The sequence below is a fragment of the Ruditapes philippinarum genome, unplaced genomic scaffold, assembly GCF_026571515.1.
Source record: "Ruditapes philippinarum isolate M1 unplaced genomic scaffold, ASM2657151v2 ctg2165_1_1_1_1, whole genome shotgun sequence".
Classification (NCBI taxonomy): Eukaryota; Metazoa; Mollusca; class Bivalvia; order Venerida; family Veneridae; genus Ruditapes; species Ruditapes philippinarum.
Genome location: NW_026858796.1, coordinates 91,318 through 104,156, shown reverse-complemented (window position 1 = coordinate 104,156; position 12,839 = coordinate 91,318). Strand labels below are relative to the sequence as shown.

Sequence of the window (12,839 nt, the reverse complement as noted above, 5' to 3'; positions counted from 1 at the left end):
AAATGTACAATTATTTGATGCATGATTTTCAATTCAACAGAAAACGCAATATCTTACCGATGTCAATCCGATATACAAAAAAGTTGCATTGATAGGTCATGTAGGCCCGACGCAGACCCGGTATATCTTTTTTGATGTAACACGAAATGTGGTTAATGTGATTCTAGTAATTGAAATCATATACAGGACAATTAATTCACATCATTAGGTAAAAAATGCCATTGCAATTAGAGTTTTTCAAAAAACTCAATATGTCGGCACTGCAGCGGCCCGACGTCGGCCAATAGTCGGCGTATTTTGCCGACATGCCGACATTAATCCTATATCGGCCCGATGTGGTCATGCTGGCTGGGATCACCGTTAACTCTTGTGAACAAATGTCTCAAATGAATCAATTTACAATAGCTCCACCACATGCATCATTCTGACGTAGAACATCATGTGTTTTATATCCATTGGTCCGTTCTTCAACATGTGCAACCAAACCATTTGGATTTACCTGCGTATTGTAAAGTGACAAGATTACTTAATGCTCGACCACGCAAAACATTCTTAGATTTGTAATAATTTTAACCAAAAAAAAAAAAATTAAATAAAAAAATAAAAACTAGGATTGTGTCCATAGGACACGGGTGCCCCACCGCGCCACTGTTCTGTCAATCTTATGACTCTAGGTCAAATATTTTTTGAAAACTAAAAATCTTTTACTAAGTAAAGGGCAAGAACTTTACAAATACTGAATAAATCCACAAGCAAACCTCAAGGTGCATAAGTACACATGCTGACTAACATTCTTGTAAACTTTCAGGCCTACAAGTGAAATACTTTTTGAGCTATGCATAAACAAATTGAAAAAAAATCCAGACGAAAATACCCAGGTGCACAAGTACATATGCTGATCAATATTCCTGTAAAGTTTCATGACTCTATGTCAAATCCTTTTTGAGTTACGTGCGAAAATTTGAAAATTGCAAAATTTTACTAAGTCAAAGGCAATAACTCTAAAAAAACTAAAAATATCCAGACGAAAATACCCAGGTGCACAACAACATAATTATGCTTATCAACATTCCTGTAAATTTTCATGACTCTAGGTCAAATACTTTTTGAGTAACATGCGACACAAGTTGAAAATTGCAAAATTTTACTAAGTCAAGGGCAATAACTCTAAAAATACTAAATATATCCAGACAAAAATACCCAGATGCACAACTACACATGCTGATAAATATTCCTGTAAAGTTTCATGACTCTAGGTCAAATACTTTTTGAGTTACAAGCGACACAAGTTGAAAATTGCAAAATTTTACTAAGTCAAGGGCAATGACTCTAAAACTACTAAAAATATCCAGACAAAAATACCCAGATGCACAACTACACATGCTGATAAATATTCCTGTAAAGTTTCATGACTCTGGGTCAAATACTTTTTGAGTTACAAGCGACACAAGTTGAAATTGCAAAATTTACCTAAGTCAAGGGCAATAACTCTAAAACTACTAACAATATCCAGACGAAAATACCCAGGTGCACAACTACACATGCTGATCAACATTCCTGTAAAGTTTCATGACTCTAGGTCAAATACTTTTTGAGTTTTTTAGTTACGTGCGACACAATAGAGAACTGACGGACGGACGGACAAGGGTAAATCTAAATGCCCGCCACTGAAGTGGGGGCACAAAAATGAAAATCGGCATTTTCTTCATCCAGCCAAAACACTTTATCTATCATTATTAACACGGACTAATAGTCCAAGTCCTTTTCTCATCAAATTATGTGTATACCAAGCTAATACCTTATCCCGCTTACTCGCGCAAAACAGGCGTCCTTTATGGCGTATCCAAAAGATTTAATAAAATTTAATCTTACACATATGAACACGTTCTCCCTATCAGGTATGTTCTGAAAACGAACCAAATTAGTAGACTTTCTACCTTTGCCATTTTCTAATATCTGTTTTTCAATGGCCTAGTAAGTCCGTGTAATCATGTTCGTTTGTAGACACAGTTAAATCCATACTTGCATTACTTGACACACGCCTATTTAATCGTTGTGTTTGATCTTATGCGTTAAACTTCCAGATTCAAGGCTAGGCCCTGGTTGAATCTCATTTTTAAAATGGGTATGCCACACAAGAAAACAGCCTTACACCCTTTGACACGTAGAGTCTCACTTTCAATCCCTGCATATGTATATTTGATCTACATGACGTAGAGTCTCACTTTCAATCCCTGCATATGTATATTCGATCTACATGACACAAAACGACCGTTTTTGCATCCTTTAAATGTAGATAAATATTTCATGCTGAATTACTGTATAAGTGGATATTTATGCGTCACAATAAATTTGCGAAGGTCTAAAAGGCGACTTTTTGAATGTGGATATATCTTCGAAAATATGATTTCTTGAATTTAATACTGTTTTTGTGGCATCATTTACTATGCAGGTACATGTTTGGAATATGCCGTTATTGTACTCGTTCTATTTATTTGTTTAATAACTTTATTATTTATATAACTGTTTGAAATATTCTTTGTTTGTTTGTTAAAGGAGCTGATTACACATATCTTTGTCATATTTAGAAACATTTCGTTGTTATATGAATAACCTGTTGTCTTATTAACACACATATTGTTTCATTAAAACATTTGATATTTGTTAAGACCAAACTTAAACAAACATGAAATTAGAAAAATCAATCTCATTTCCTGCACAATTAAACTTGTTCATGTAAGATGCTGTATGAAATCGTGTTTTCAAAAGATAGAAGACAGTTTGCCTAAAAAGAAATCACTTTTGCATGATGAAATATTTGCTAATAATTTCAAATTGCAAAAATCGCAAATATTTCCACGTCGCAATATTAACAACTTACACAGTATTACTTTATTGTTACCTTAAAAAATCACCGCTATTTTTTAAGGGGAGCAATTCCTTTGAAATGTGCAGGCATATAAAGCATAGCAATGGGTACTTTACGTCCCTTTCAATGGTGTCATTTTCTTTCAAAAACACTGATATAAGAAAATTGATATAGAAAAAATGGAGAATTTATCATATCGAGAGGTCTAATGTTACATAATGGCAATATTAATAATTATACACGCGTACTGTTTAATGTTCAGCTTTACATTTAACATTAACAGTCTTGTATTCCCTTAGTCTCTTTGCTAAAATAATGGCAATATTAAAACAAATGACCGTATGATCCCCTGTTTAAAATCAGAAGTCATTTACTTGTAAATCAGTCCAATTGAACATGGATTTCCTTTTTATTTCAAATATTCCTTTTATTTTTATGAATTCAGAAAAGACCACATAAAAAGAATGCATTATTCTTAAAAAAAAAAACCCACGAAAAACACAAAAAACAACAACAAAAACAACACACACAAAACAAATTATAAAAAACAACAACAAAAGAAAAAAAAAACAAACAAAAAAAAAACAAATAAAAACATCTGCTCTCAATTGTCATGAAAAATGCAAGTGTAAGCTGATTCTCTTTTTAACAGGTTAAGAAAATGTCACATATTTCAAATCAAAAATGAAATGCATTTCTAATCAAATAGTGAACAGGTTTTCAAAGATTAAAATTTATATCTTTGTTCCCTTTTTTGGAAAATGTACCTAAACAAATAATTTTGTCAAAAAAAGGACATATCTAATAAAAAAACATTATTAAGTTACCTGATCTTTTGATGTTCATTCCAATTAAAAAATGATAAGCAAATTTTTCAAGTTTGAAGTTATACACTTTTACCGTTTTTTAGAAAGTGACCTTGGACCCTAAGCAAATAAAATAAAGGAAAATTAATCTATACAATGAATGTGTAGGCTTTTTTTATTGTCAACATGTTCATACATATTAAGTTGTTGGCTTTCGAAAGTATCTGAAAACCAGGGCTAAAGTCTTCCTTAAAAGGGGGCTTGACTTTGTATAAACATTATTTAAGGATAATCTGCCATTTTCAAATTGTGTAATTTTATAAATGTAATCGTTTCATAATAGGGTAAAGTTGAAATATTAGTACATGCATTCTGTTTTTGATATTAAAAGTTCATTTCATTTGTGCTTGCAAATGATTTTTTTAAAACAACTTTTTATATCTTATATATCTTTCTTCCACAGAATCAAAATTGAAGGATGCCGCAATGTCAGACGGATGGAGGGTTTGGAAATGGAAAAAGAAATTGTAAGTAAACATTTGTTTTATATATACTAAATTAAATATTGTTTCATATATTAAAAAAACTGGAAAAGAGATTATTGATAAGTAATTGACGGGTAAACACATATACGAAAAATGTTTTGTTAAAGAAACACCCGAGTTTTTTATATCATTTAAGAGTAATTGCCCTTTGTATTATTTCATATTTATTGTGTTCCAATACAATAAAAATATAGGATGTATCAACTTTATTCTTAATATATTAATAAAACTAATTAAGCTAAAGAAAAATGTTAAACGCCTGAATACAAAGCGGCCATCAATACCTCTACACTAAAGCCTGCATAAATACAAAATCTTGTTGTTTGTTTCAAACAGTATCATGTAACTGAAACCTCAAGGTATTCATCCATTATCGCTCTAGTTTTCCTATTCTATCAAACTTTTACAGTAAGTAAAATATTTATTACTTTGATTTTTTTTCTTTTGTGCTAACTTAACCTGTATAATGTTTGTAATCAAAGCTGGAAGTTATTTGACAAGCCGGAGGCATCAGAGCCGAGTATTCATAAATATAAAAATGAACTAGATAAAAATGGACTGACCGGTTTGAAAGATCTTTTAAGTAAAGACGTAGAAAGCTGGAAAAGTACCATGGTACACATAGCCGTCACAGGGCAGTCCGGAACAGGAAAGTCATCTTTTATTAATTCAATTAGAGGCTTGAAACCTGGAAATAAGGGTGCTGCTCTAGTTGGTGCTAACGAAACCACATTCACATGCAATCGATACGAACACCCAGCAAATAAAAGTTTTGTTGTTTGGGACCTTCCTGGAGTAGGAACACCAAATTTCCCAAAAGAAAAATATCTGGATATGGTCCGTATTAATCGATACGATTTTTTCATCATTATAAGCAAAGACAGATTTACAGAACTTGACTTGTGGCTTGCACAGAAAATACGTGAACAAAAAAAATCGTGTTTCTTTGTTCGATCAAATATTGATGTCACTATCGAAAATAATGCTCGGGATTTTAGTAAAACGCATAATGAAAAAGATCTTCTGGAAAAAATTCGAGAAAACATATCAAATGAGTTTCAAAGAAAAGGGATAAGCGATCAAAAAATTTTCCTTATTAGTAACCGTGCATTGAATAAATATGACTTTGGGAACCTCAACAACGAATTACTGTCATTATCAGATGGTTTGCAGAAAGAAACCTTGGCATTGTCATTATCTGCAGTTACCAGAGAAGTAATGGAAGAAAAGGAAAAGGTACTCACAGGTAGAATGCCTAAAATTGCTTTATCGATTGCATCAGCGTCAACAAAATCTGAACAGAAAGAGTTATTTAAAAAGGAAATAAACTTTTACAGGAAACAATTTAATATCGATGAAGAAACACTTTCTGAAAATAGGGAAATTTTGTTTCTCACTGATGATCACTTGGAAAGTTTCAAAGTTGTGTTTGATGAGCACAAGCAAAAGAGCAGAAGGACGATGAAAACACCGACAGCCTCAATGAGTGAAATGCCTACATTAGTACGCATTATTGATTCATTCATTTGGTCTAAAGAGAACACAATGCTGTATATATTTTCCGAAACGGCTTTAAAAATGAATCTTGAGTCGCTTTACAATACGGCAAAAACATTCTACGATGCAGCAAAATTCAATTATTTGGTCAAAAAGACTTCAACGTAATGGCCTGAATAAATATAATTCTCTACGTTTGAAGTATGAATTAGTAGATAATTATTTTCCCTTGTATATTAATAAGTCTCCGCTAGAGGGAGCATGATTTTGCACGAGATTTTAAGCTTGACGGGTTATAGTAGTCATTCAGCGTTGAGAGAGCCTACCAATAAACACGTAAATTAAGTTTCAAAATTAGTTATTTCCAACTCATTTTGATTATGAAAAATAGCATGTATATTTTGGAATAGTTGTAAATTAAATATTTTGAACCAGTATCATGTGATTAAATACTTCAAACATTTTGAGATTATGAATTATATGTTTAAATATATGATGTGTCATCGTGATATGTAAATGTGAAATGTATGTTATAAGGGAATGTATATTAACGGCAAACACGAAACTTCTCGAACATATTTTCAACACTTAATGTAAACTTAAAAATGGCAATTTATATATTCATGTACACAATCCATGCAAATGATATAACATATGTTTCTTAGTAAAACAATCCATGTTAAAACAAAGAGGGTGTCGTCATTTTCAGTAATATGTTACGAATGATAAAGAGTATACCAGTAGTATTATGATTAATAAATACTATTTTCATTTCTTGAATCTTGATCAATCATGTTATTTTCTTTGGTAAATAATTAAATTTTACACTTACAGAAAACTATATAACCAAACACTTGCGCATGCTTAATATAGTTTTTGTTTTGTTTATTTAATAATATACACGGTTTTGTATGATAAGATTGCACTGACTGGCATAGTACATGTAAAAATGCAACAGGCTAAAATGCTGAGAGAGAAAACAAATCGTAATTTCATAAAAATGAGAGTAGAATCACAAATCATTTGTAAATGTAAAAGAGTGCAACGTGATTTTGTTGGTATGAATTAAACCTATAGCATTTCGACCCGCCGAAATTGTTAAAATTTTAATTATAATGACTTGGAAAAAACAGTACATTAGTGTTTTTTTTAAAATGCTTCTTGAATTTTTTACAAATTTAAAGAGAAAATATTGGTAGCCCTTTATTTTTGTTTAGTGACAATCTCTCTTCGAGAACATCTAAAATTAATGATTTTTAAAAGGCTGCCGAATTGCACTTAAGCGTTTGTGAAATAAATGGGATTAGAATAAAAGAAACCTTTAAGAAAATTTACGACAGAAGACAAAGAGTGTATTACTACATATGTTTCATGTTTAGATCTGGCCGATTTCCCATAGTGGCTTATATACATGTATATTGTAAATAAAATTTGCAAGTTTGATAAACAAGAGATAACCGCTATCCTTTTTTAAAGAATAACCTTTAATTTGTTTTGTCAAAATGACGAGCAGTTTCCAACAACAATATTTTAAGTTTCTAAATTTGTATCTTTATTTATTGCTACTATTCCGATTGAATGACATTCTTTTAAACACGATAAATTGCATGAGTCAAAGTAGAAGATGCTTGTACATACACTATTGGTTTATTAAATAATCATAAGATATCCTGAAAAATATTTTTTGTTGATAATACAGACAATTGTTTGTTAACTACAGGTAGCAGATATGAAGGTTTAAACATGTTAAGTTCTTTTATTTTGTTATCATTAATATTGTATGCTGTTATATCTGAGAGAGTGTAAATTAGTTAATTAAGAGCACACTTAGAAATACACGATCATATGTTTTCATTATGCAAACTTCTGCAATAAACTGATTGTTGGTTCACCTTTTCATCATTTGTATGTTTTAGTTAATGAGGATTTGTTCCCAAGTTTTGTCAATGTTATTAACATACCGAACGATGAACATTTATATACATTATTATTATTTTGCATAATTGTACATGTTTTTTTTTTGCCTTATTGACAGGATATAGTATTCATGTGCCACATAATTTTTTTATAATTCAGATTTTACATAATTATATTGTACATGCATACAGTATCAAGACGGTGTATCGAAATGAAAAAAGAGGTTTTCAGTTTTGTAACTGATATATATAGTCCAACTATTCAAAGTTTGAGATTATATGGCTTATTTAAATGCCTATTGCAACATACCAAAAAGAGAATATTAAATAAATAAAACAATGTATACTCTGAAATTGGTTATTTATAACATATTTAAGCAGCAGGCCTCCAGAAGATTACAGAAAAGCTACCGTCTTACAAACATTTCAAAATATCTCCTCACAAACATTATAAAGTTGAAATAAATGAAATTAACAATTAAAATGTTTATATTTTCACATTTATATTCTGAAAATAATCAGTTCGCTTTTCGCCAATGGAGAATTACTTCTCTTATTATACTTTGAAATTCTTTCATCCTTTTTTCTAATACCACGTGACTGTACAGGGCATTATCGCGACCTGTGATCAGGAACGTACGGAATCAGGGATCGTATCAAACATAGATGGAAAAGAAAAAACTGCTTTAGTTTAAATATTTGTTGTTATTTTGGCACTAATATTGAAATTGATTTATTGTATAATATATTTATGTGATGACTAATTATCGAATTAAACTTAAGCTTGAAATATGATAAGTGCCTACCTATATACGACCCGAACCACAGTTGTGACACGTGACCATGTTGAATGAATTATCTTCTCCCCTTTATATTTGCTACTATGTTAGTAACGTAGTAGATTACACAAGGAAGAAACACGGTTTATTGACGTCTGTGTTAAATAAAGATGCCAGCAATAATAGATTTATACATTACATATAGTAACTAGATCACTTTTTACCTTTTATTTCTTCTCATTTTACCTTCTGGAGGCCAGCGGCTTTAAGAATGTACATTCTAAATGAGTGATAATTTAATATCAAATTATATAAAACATATAACTAACTCTTGATTAATATTGTATATACTAAAATTGGAAAGTGTTTTATATTTATCCAGTAAATGAAATCGTTGCTTAAAGTTTTGCATCTTTCAAGTGTTTCGGCTCAACTTGAATCTTTAAAACACTGTTTTGTTTTTTACTTTCTGATACCAACTGATAAAAGATAGAAGCAAATCCTATTTTGTTACAAGTAAACAAAATTAACTAGTTAAAGAGCTTAAAGAACGCCCTTAAACAAATTTGTTTTTTTTTGTTGTTGTTTTTCTCTCAATGTTTTTATTATTTTTGATTATTGACTTTTCGAAACATAGAAGCGTATCTTTTTATTTACAGTTGCCGTTTGAACTATTTTACTCTTAATGCGTTCAATCTTGTTGTCGCAGGACAAATATCAAATATGGCTTAAACATATATCAATGCTTTTATTTGTTTATTTGTTTTTGTCATTTTTGTTGAATATATATTTGTTTTGATTTTGTTTAATCTATAGAGTTGAACCTAAATAATAAACAATGTAATTCATAAAAAAGGCATCTAGAATTATGATGATGTTTCATGCGAACATATGTTTTAAAAACATGTTTAAATAAAATGGAAAAATATTTGGAATGGCTGATAATTGATAAGTTGTTGTAATATGCTAATTCAAACTGTCAAGATAATAATGTTAAATATTGTAAGATAAGTTAAGAAAAGATGGTATGATATTTCATCGTTTATATTTTATATTTGCTAGGAAAAAATAAGTGTACGCATTTTAAAAGATACGTATATTTTACTCCGAATTTTCTGCACATATTTATATAAATATTTTTATGAGCACATAATAGACAAATAAATAGATTTTGTTTTGGAAAAAACAATGAAAAAGTTACTTCTTACATCAATCAATTTTAAAGAAATGCACTTTTTTTCTCGTAGTATTTCAATCATAGTTCCTATCAAATGAATCATTTCTAAATGCTTTGGACGAACACTATCTTTATCTTTATTTATTATTGTACATTATTTTCAAACATTCACTTTCAGTCGGTGATAGTGGAAGTGGTCACATAATCAACATTTAACTATAAAAATGCATTGATTAATACATTATGTATGGTATTTTTTGTTTGATTTCTTACAATTAACCGGTTTATATTTCTATACTATATTATTATGTATTATTAAGTTATGACTATAGAGAATTTATTATTCTCTTATGAAATTGTTTGTTAAGACAAATTTAAATTTAATGTTTGTTTTACAAGTATTTGACTTTTGTTCACACAACTCTGAAATAAAACCACGAAACAAGTTTGTGACTTATTCTAGACACTTGTCTTTGCTATAAATTTCCAAAACGCCGCTTTGATATTCAGGAATAGGTTTGGTTCAAAACCATTCTAATTTAGAAAACTATTTTTTTAACAGAAACATTCATCAAACTTAATCAGTTGTGGCGAATCTCAAATATAAGAAAAAATATTTTTCTTTTACATTCTCAGATTAGCAAGAGTCAAATACATTTCTAAATTTCTATTTGTATCATTATTTAGTTAGACATTTTATTCAAAATTGTATTTGTTGTGGTGTGAGTGTAATAAAAAACATATGTAAAAGCAAAAAAGTTTTTGTACTTAATTTAGTCATTGAGGGCATATTAAAAATGATTATACCTGAAGGTGAATCAAATATCTGGCCTTCACTAATATACCTTTAAAAAGGCAGCTCCTCTGGTAAAATATTCATGAACAGTATTCTAAAATTAATCAGTAAAAAAATAGATATTCATATCAATATGTTAAGGGGCTATGAGTATTGACCTCATAATATGTTTATTCACCACTTTAAGCAAGCCGAAATTTAAAGAATAAATTTGTACTTTAAGCAATCCTAACCTTCAAACATTATCCATGCAATATAGTATACAGGTCTACGAAAGTCCATTGGTTACATTATAACTTTTGAATTCTCGGGTTTATCTTCAGAATTCGCATTTTAAACTTAATGAATGTACAATTTTAAACATATATAAATCATGAATTCACGATTTCAGCTTCAAGAATTCAAGAGTTCAACTTCTTGAATTCACGATTTTAATTACAAGAATTTACGATTTCCACTTCACGAATTCCAGATCCCCCACTTCACGATTGCAACGTCATGAATTCACGTTTTTAAATCTTGAACTCGTGTGGTTGTAATTGTGAAGTCTAAAACATGAATTTATGAAGTTGAAATCAGGAAGCTGAAACCGCATATGCGTGAAGTTGAAATCTTGAAATCACAAAATTAAAATCGTGAAGTTCAAAACTCGAAACAAAATTGTGAATTCGTGAAGTCTAAACCGTGAGTTCATGAAGTTTCATGTCGTGAACTCGTGAATTCCGTATATTAAAGACATAAATTCACTAGGTAAAAATGAAAACTTACGAAGGTAAAATCGGGAAGTTGAAATGTTCCCTGCGGTATTTCGTATAGTTTCTTATTGACTTGATTTAGTTATTAAAGTTTGTTTGATTGGGTTTCGCGTCACACCGTTACAGTATAGATCTTACGGCGACGTTCAGCCTACATGGTGAAGAAATTCTTCAGGTGCGCTTCCGTGCATTATTTCAGGGACGAACGTGCATCTGAGTAGAACCACCGATGTTCCGTAGGCTAGCTCGGTAGCTTCTTTACATGAAAATTTTCAAAGTCCCTGTTGGAGTTTGAACACAAAGCGCTTAGAGCAATTGGTTATAAGTCCACGACATTAACCACTCGCAAACGTACGGCTAAGCCACCATTCAGGTCAAACAGCATCAGACAATATCAAAACAACCGATCTTGAACTGAGACATACTTGATTTTAGGTTGAAGTATTAAAAAATTCGGATCACCGTTTTAAAATATTCATCACCCGCCTCGACATCTTACTCGCCAAACTAGACAACTCACGAACCCTAATTTATATGTTTTGTGTTTTGCAGTATTCATCAAAACATTTCTACTTAGTGACTAACATAGTTAGGACTATTTTTGCATATATATGTACCCTTTTTAGAAATTTTCGTCAATTGTATGCGTAAATATTTTTCTTTCTTCACTTCACAATACTTTTATTTTAAATGCATATGAAAAATAGCATAAATATGGAGGCATGCTATTTTAACAAACTGATATCCGGGACAAAATTTGAACAACTTCATTTTAGGTTTATCTTTTTAAAAGCTAAACAATTCTGCTATCATAAACGAGTTTGTTTTGCTTAACAGTTGTTCGGTATTTTGCAATTAATTGTCTTGGATATAAAAGACAGTATCATTCAATACTAATATTGTATTCAAACATCTAAGAATAATATAAACAAATTTAGTGAATCTTATACCACCTCTGAAAAGGGATTCAAAAACCTTGCAGATAAATCTTTCAATAATTATTAAAACGATATTTTTACTGAAGCTTTGAGCAGTAAAGTACAAATAGTCTCTTCTTTTTTAATTATAAGTATAGTACATTTTATTCAGTTCAGAATTATAGCAACACATCGATTAATACCTTGACAAAAATTTAAAGAAAATGAAGTTGAATTCATACAATCGGACAATATTGGCTTAAAATTGCGAATATTCACATGTTACTCGTTTCCTTTGGAAGCTAATTGTTATTTAATAAACATATTTAAACTTATATTTAGTACATAAGAGTTTTGAGTTCACATTGCACACACTTCATATAGCCGTATTTATAAATATAGTGTTGACCGAGAAAAATATTTGGTTTGCTTAACTTGTGTATATATTATATTTCCTTTATGAACGCAGTACCATATTTTCAAACTAAAATATTTTACTATGAGTGTAACTCAACACAGCATACGCTTTTTACTAAACATCCTTTTTAAGTTAAAGCTATTCAACTGATTCAAGCGCAAATACCGACAAGGGAAAGAACTACATACCAAAAGCATAAATTCATGTTATAAAATTTATCTACCATCGTGAATTATAATTAAATTGGATTTCGTCGGCTTGGTTGGAATGTTATCCTTTTTTCTCGATAGAAATGAATGGTATTTATCTTGTATACTGTTCCAGTATATAGTGTTTTTATGGAATCTGTATATTAAACGGAAAC

General features: G+C 30.2%; 1 protein-coding gene across 1 annotated transcript; it reads left to right on the top strand.

The window, feature by feature from the left end:
- The first annotated feature begins 1,834 nt into the window (after positions 1 to 1,834).
- LOC132754298 (T-cell-specific guanine nucleotide triphosphate-binding protein 2-like) lies at positions 1,835 to 5,885 on the top strand. Its single transcript, XM_060744913.1, has 3 exons — positions 1,835 to 1,898; positions 4,139 to 4,202; positions 4,703 to 5,885. The coding sequence occupies exons 1-3, from the start codon at positions 1,835 to 1,837 to the stop codon at positions 5,883 to 5,885; spliced, it is 1,311 nt and encodes a 436-aa protein (XP_060600896.1).
- Positions 5,886 to 12,839: the final 6,954 nt, after the last annotated feature.

Excerpts from the sequence above, each read along its gene's own strand:
- LOC132754298 (XM_060744913.1), top strand. The coding sequence starts at position 1,835 with ATGGCGTATCCAAAAGATTTAATAAAATTTAATCTTACACATATGAAC. Across the intron at positions 1,899-4,138 it reads GAACACGTTCTCCCTATCAG|AATCAAAATTGAAGGATGCC; the intron begins GTATGTTCTGAA and ends TTTCTTCCACAG. Across the intron at positions 4,203-4,702 it reads TGGAAATGGAAAAAGAAATT|CTGGAAGTTATTTGACAAGC; the intron begins GTAAGTAAACAT and ends TTGTAATCAAAG.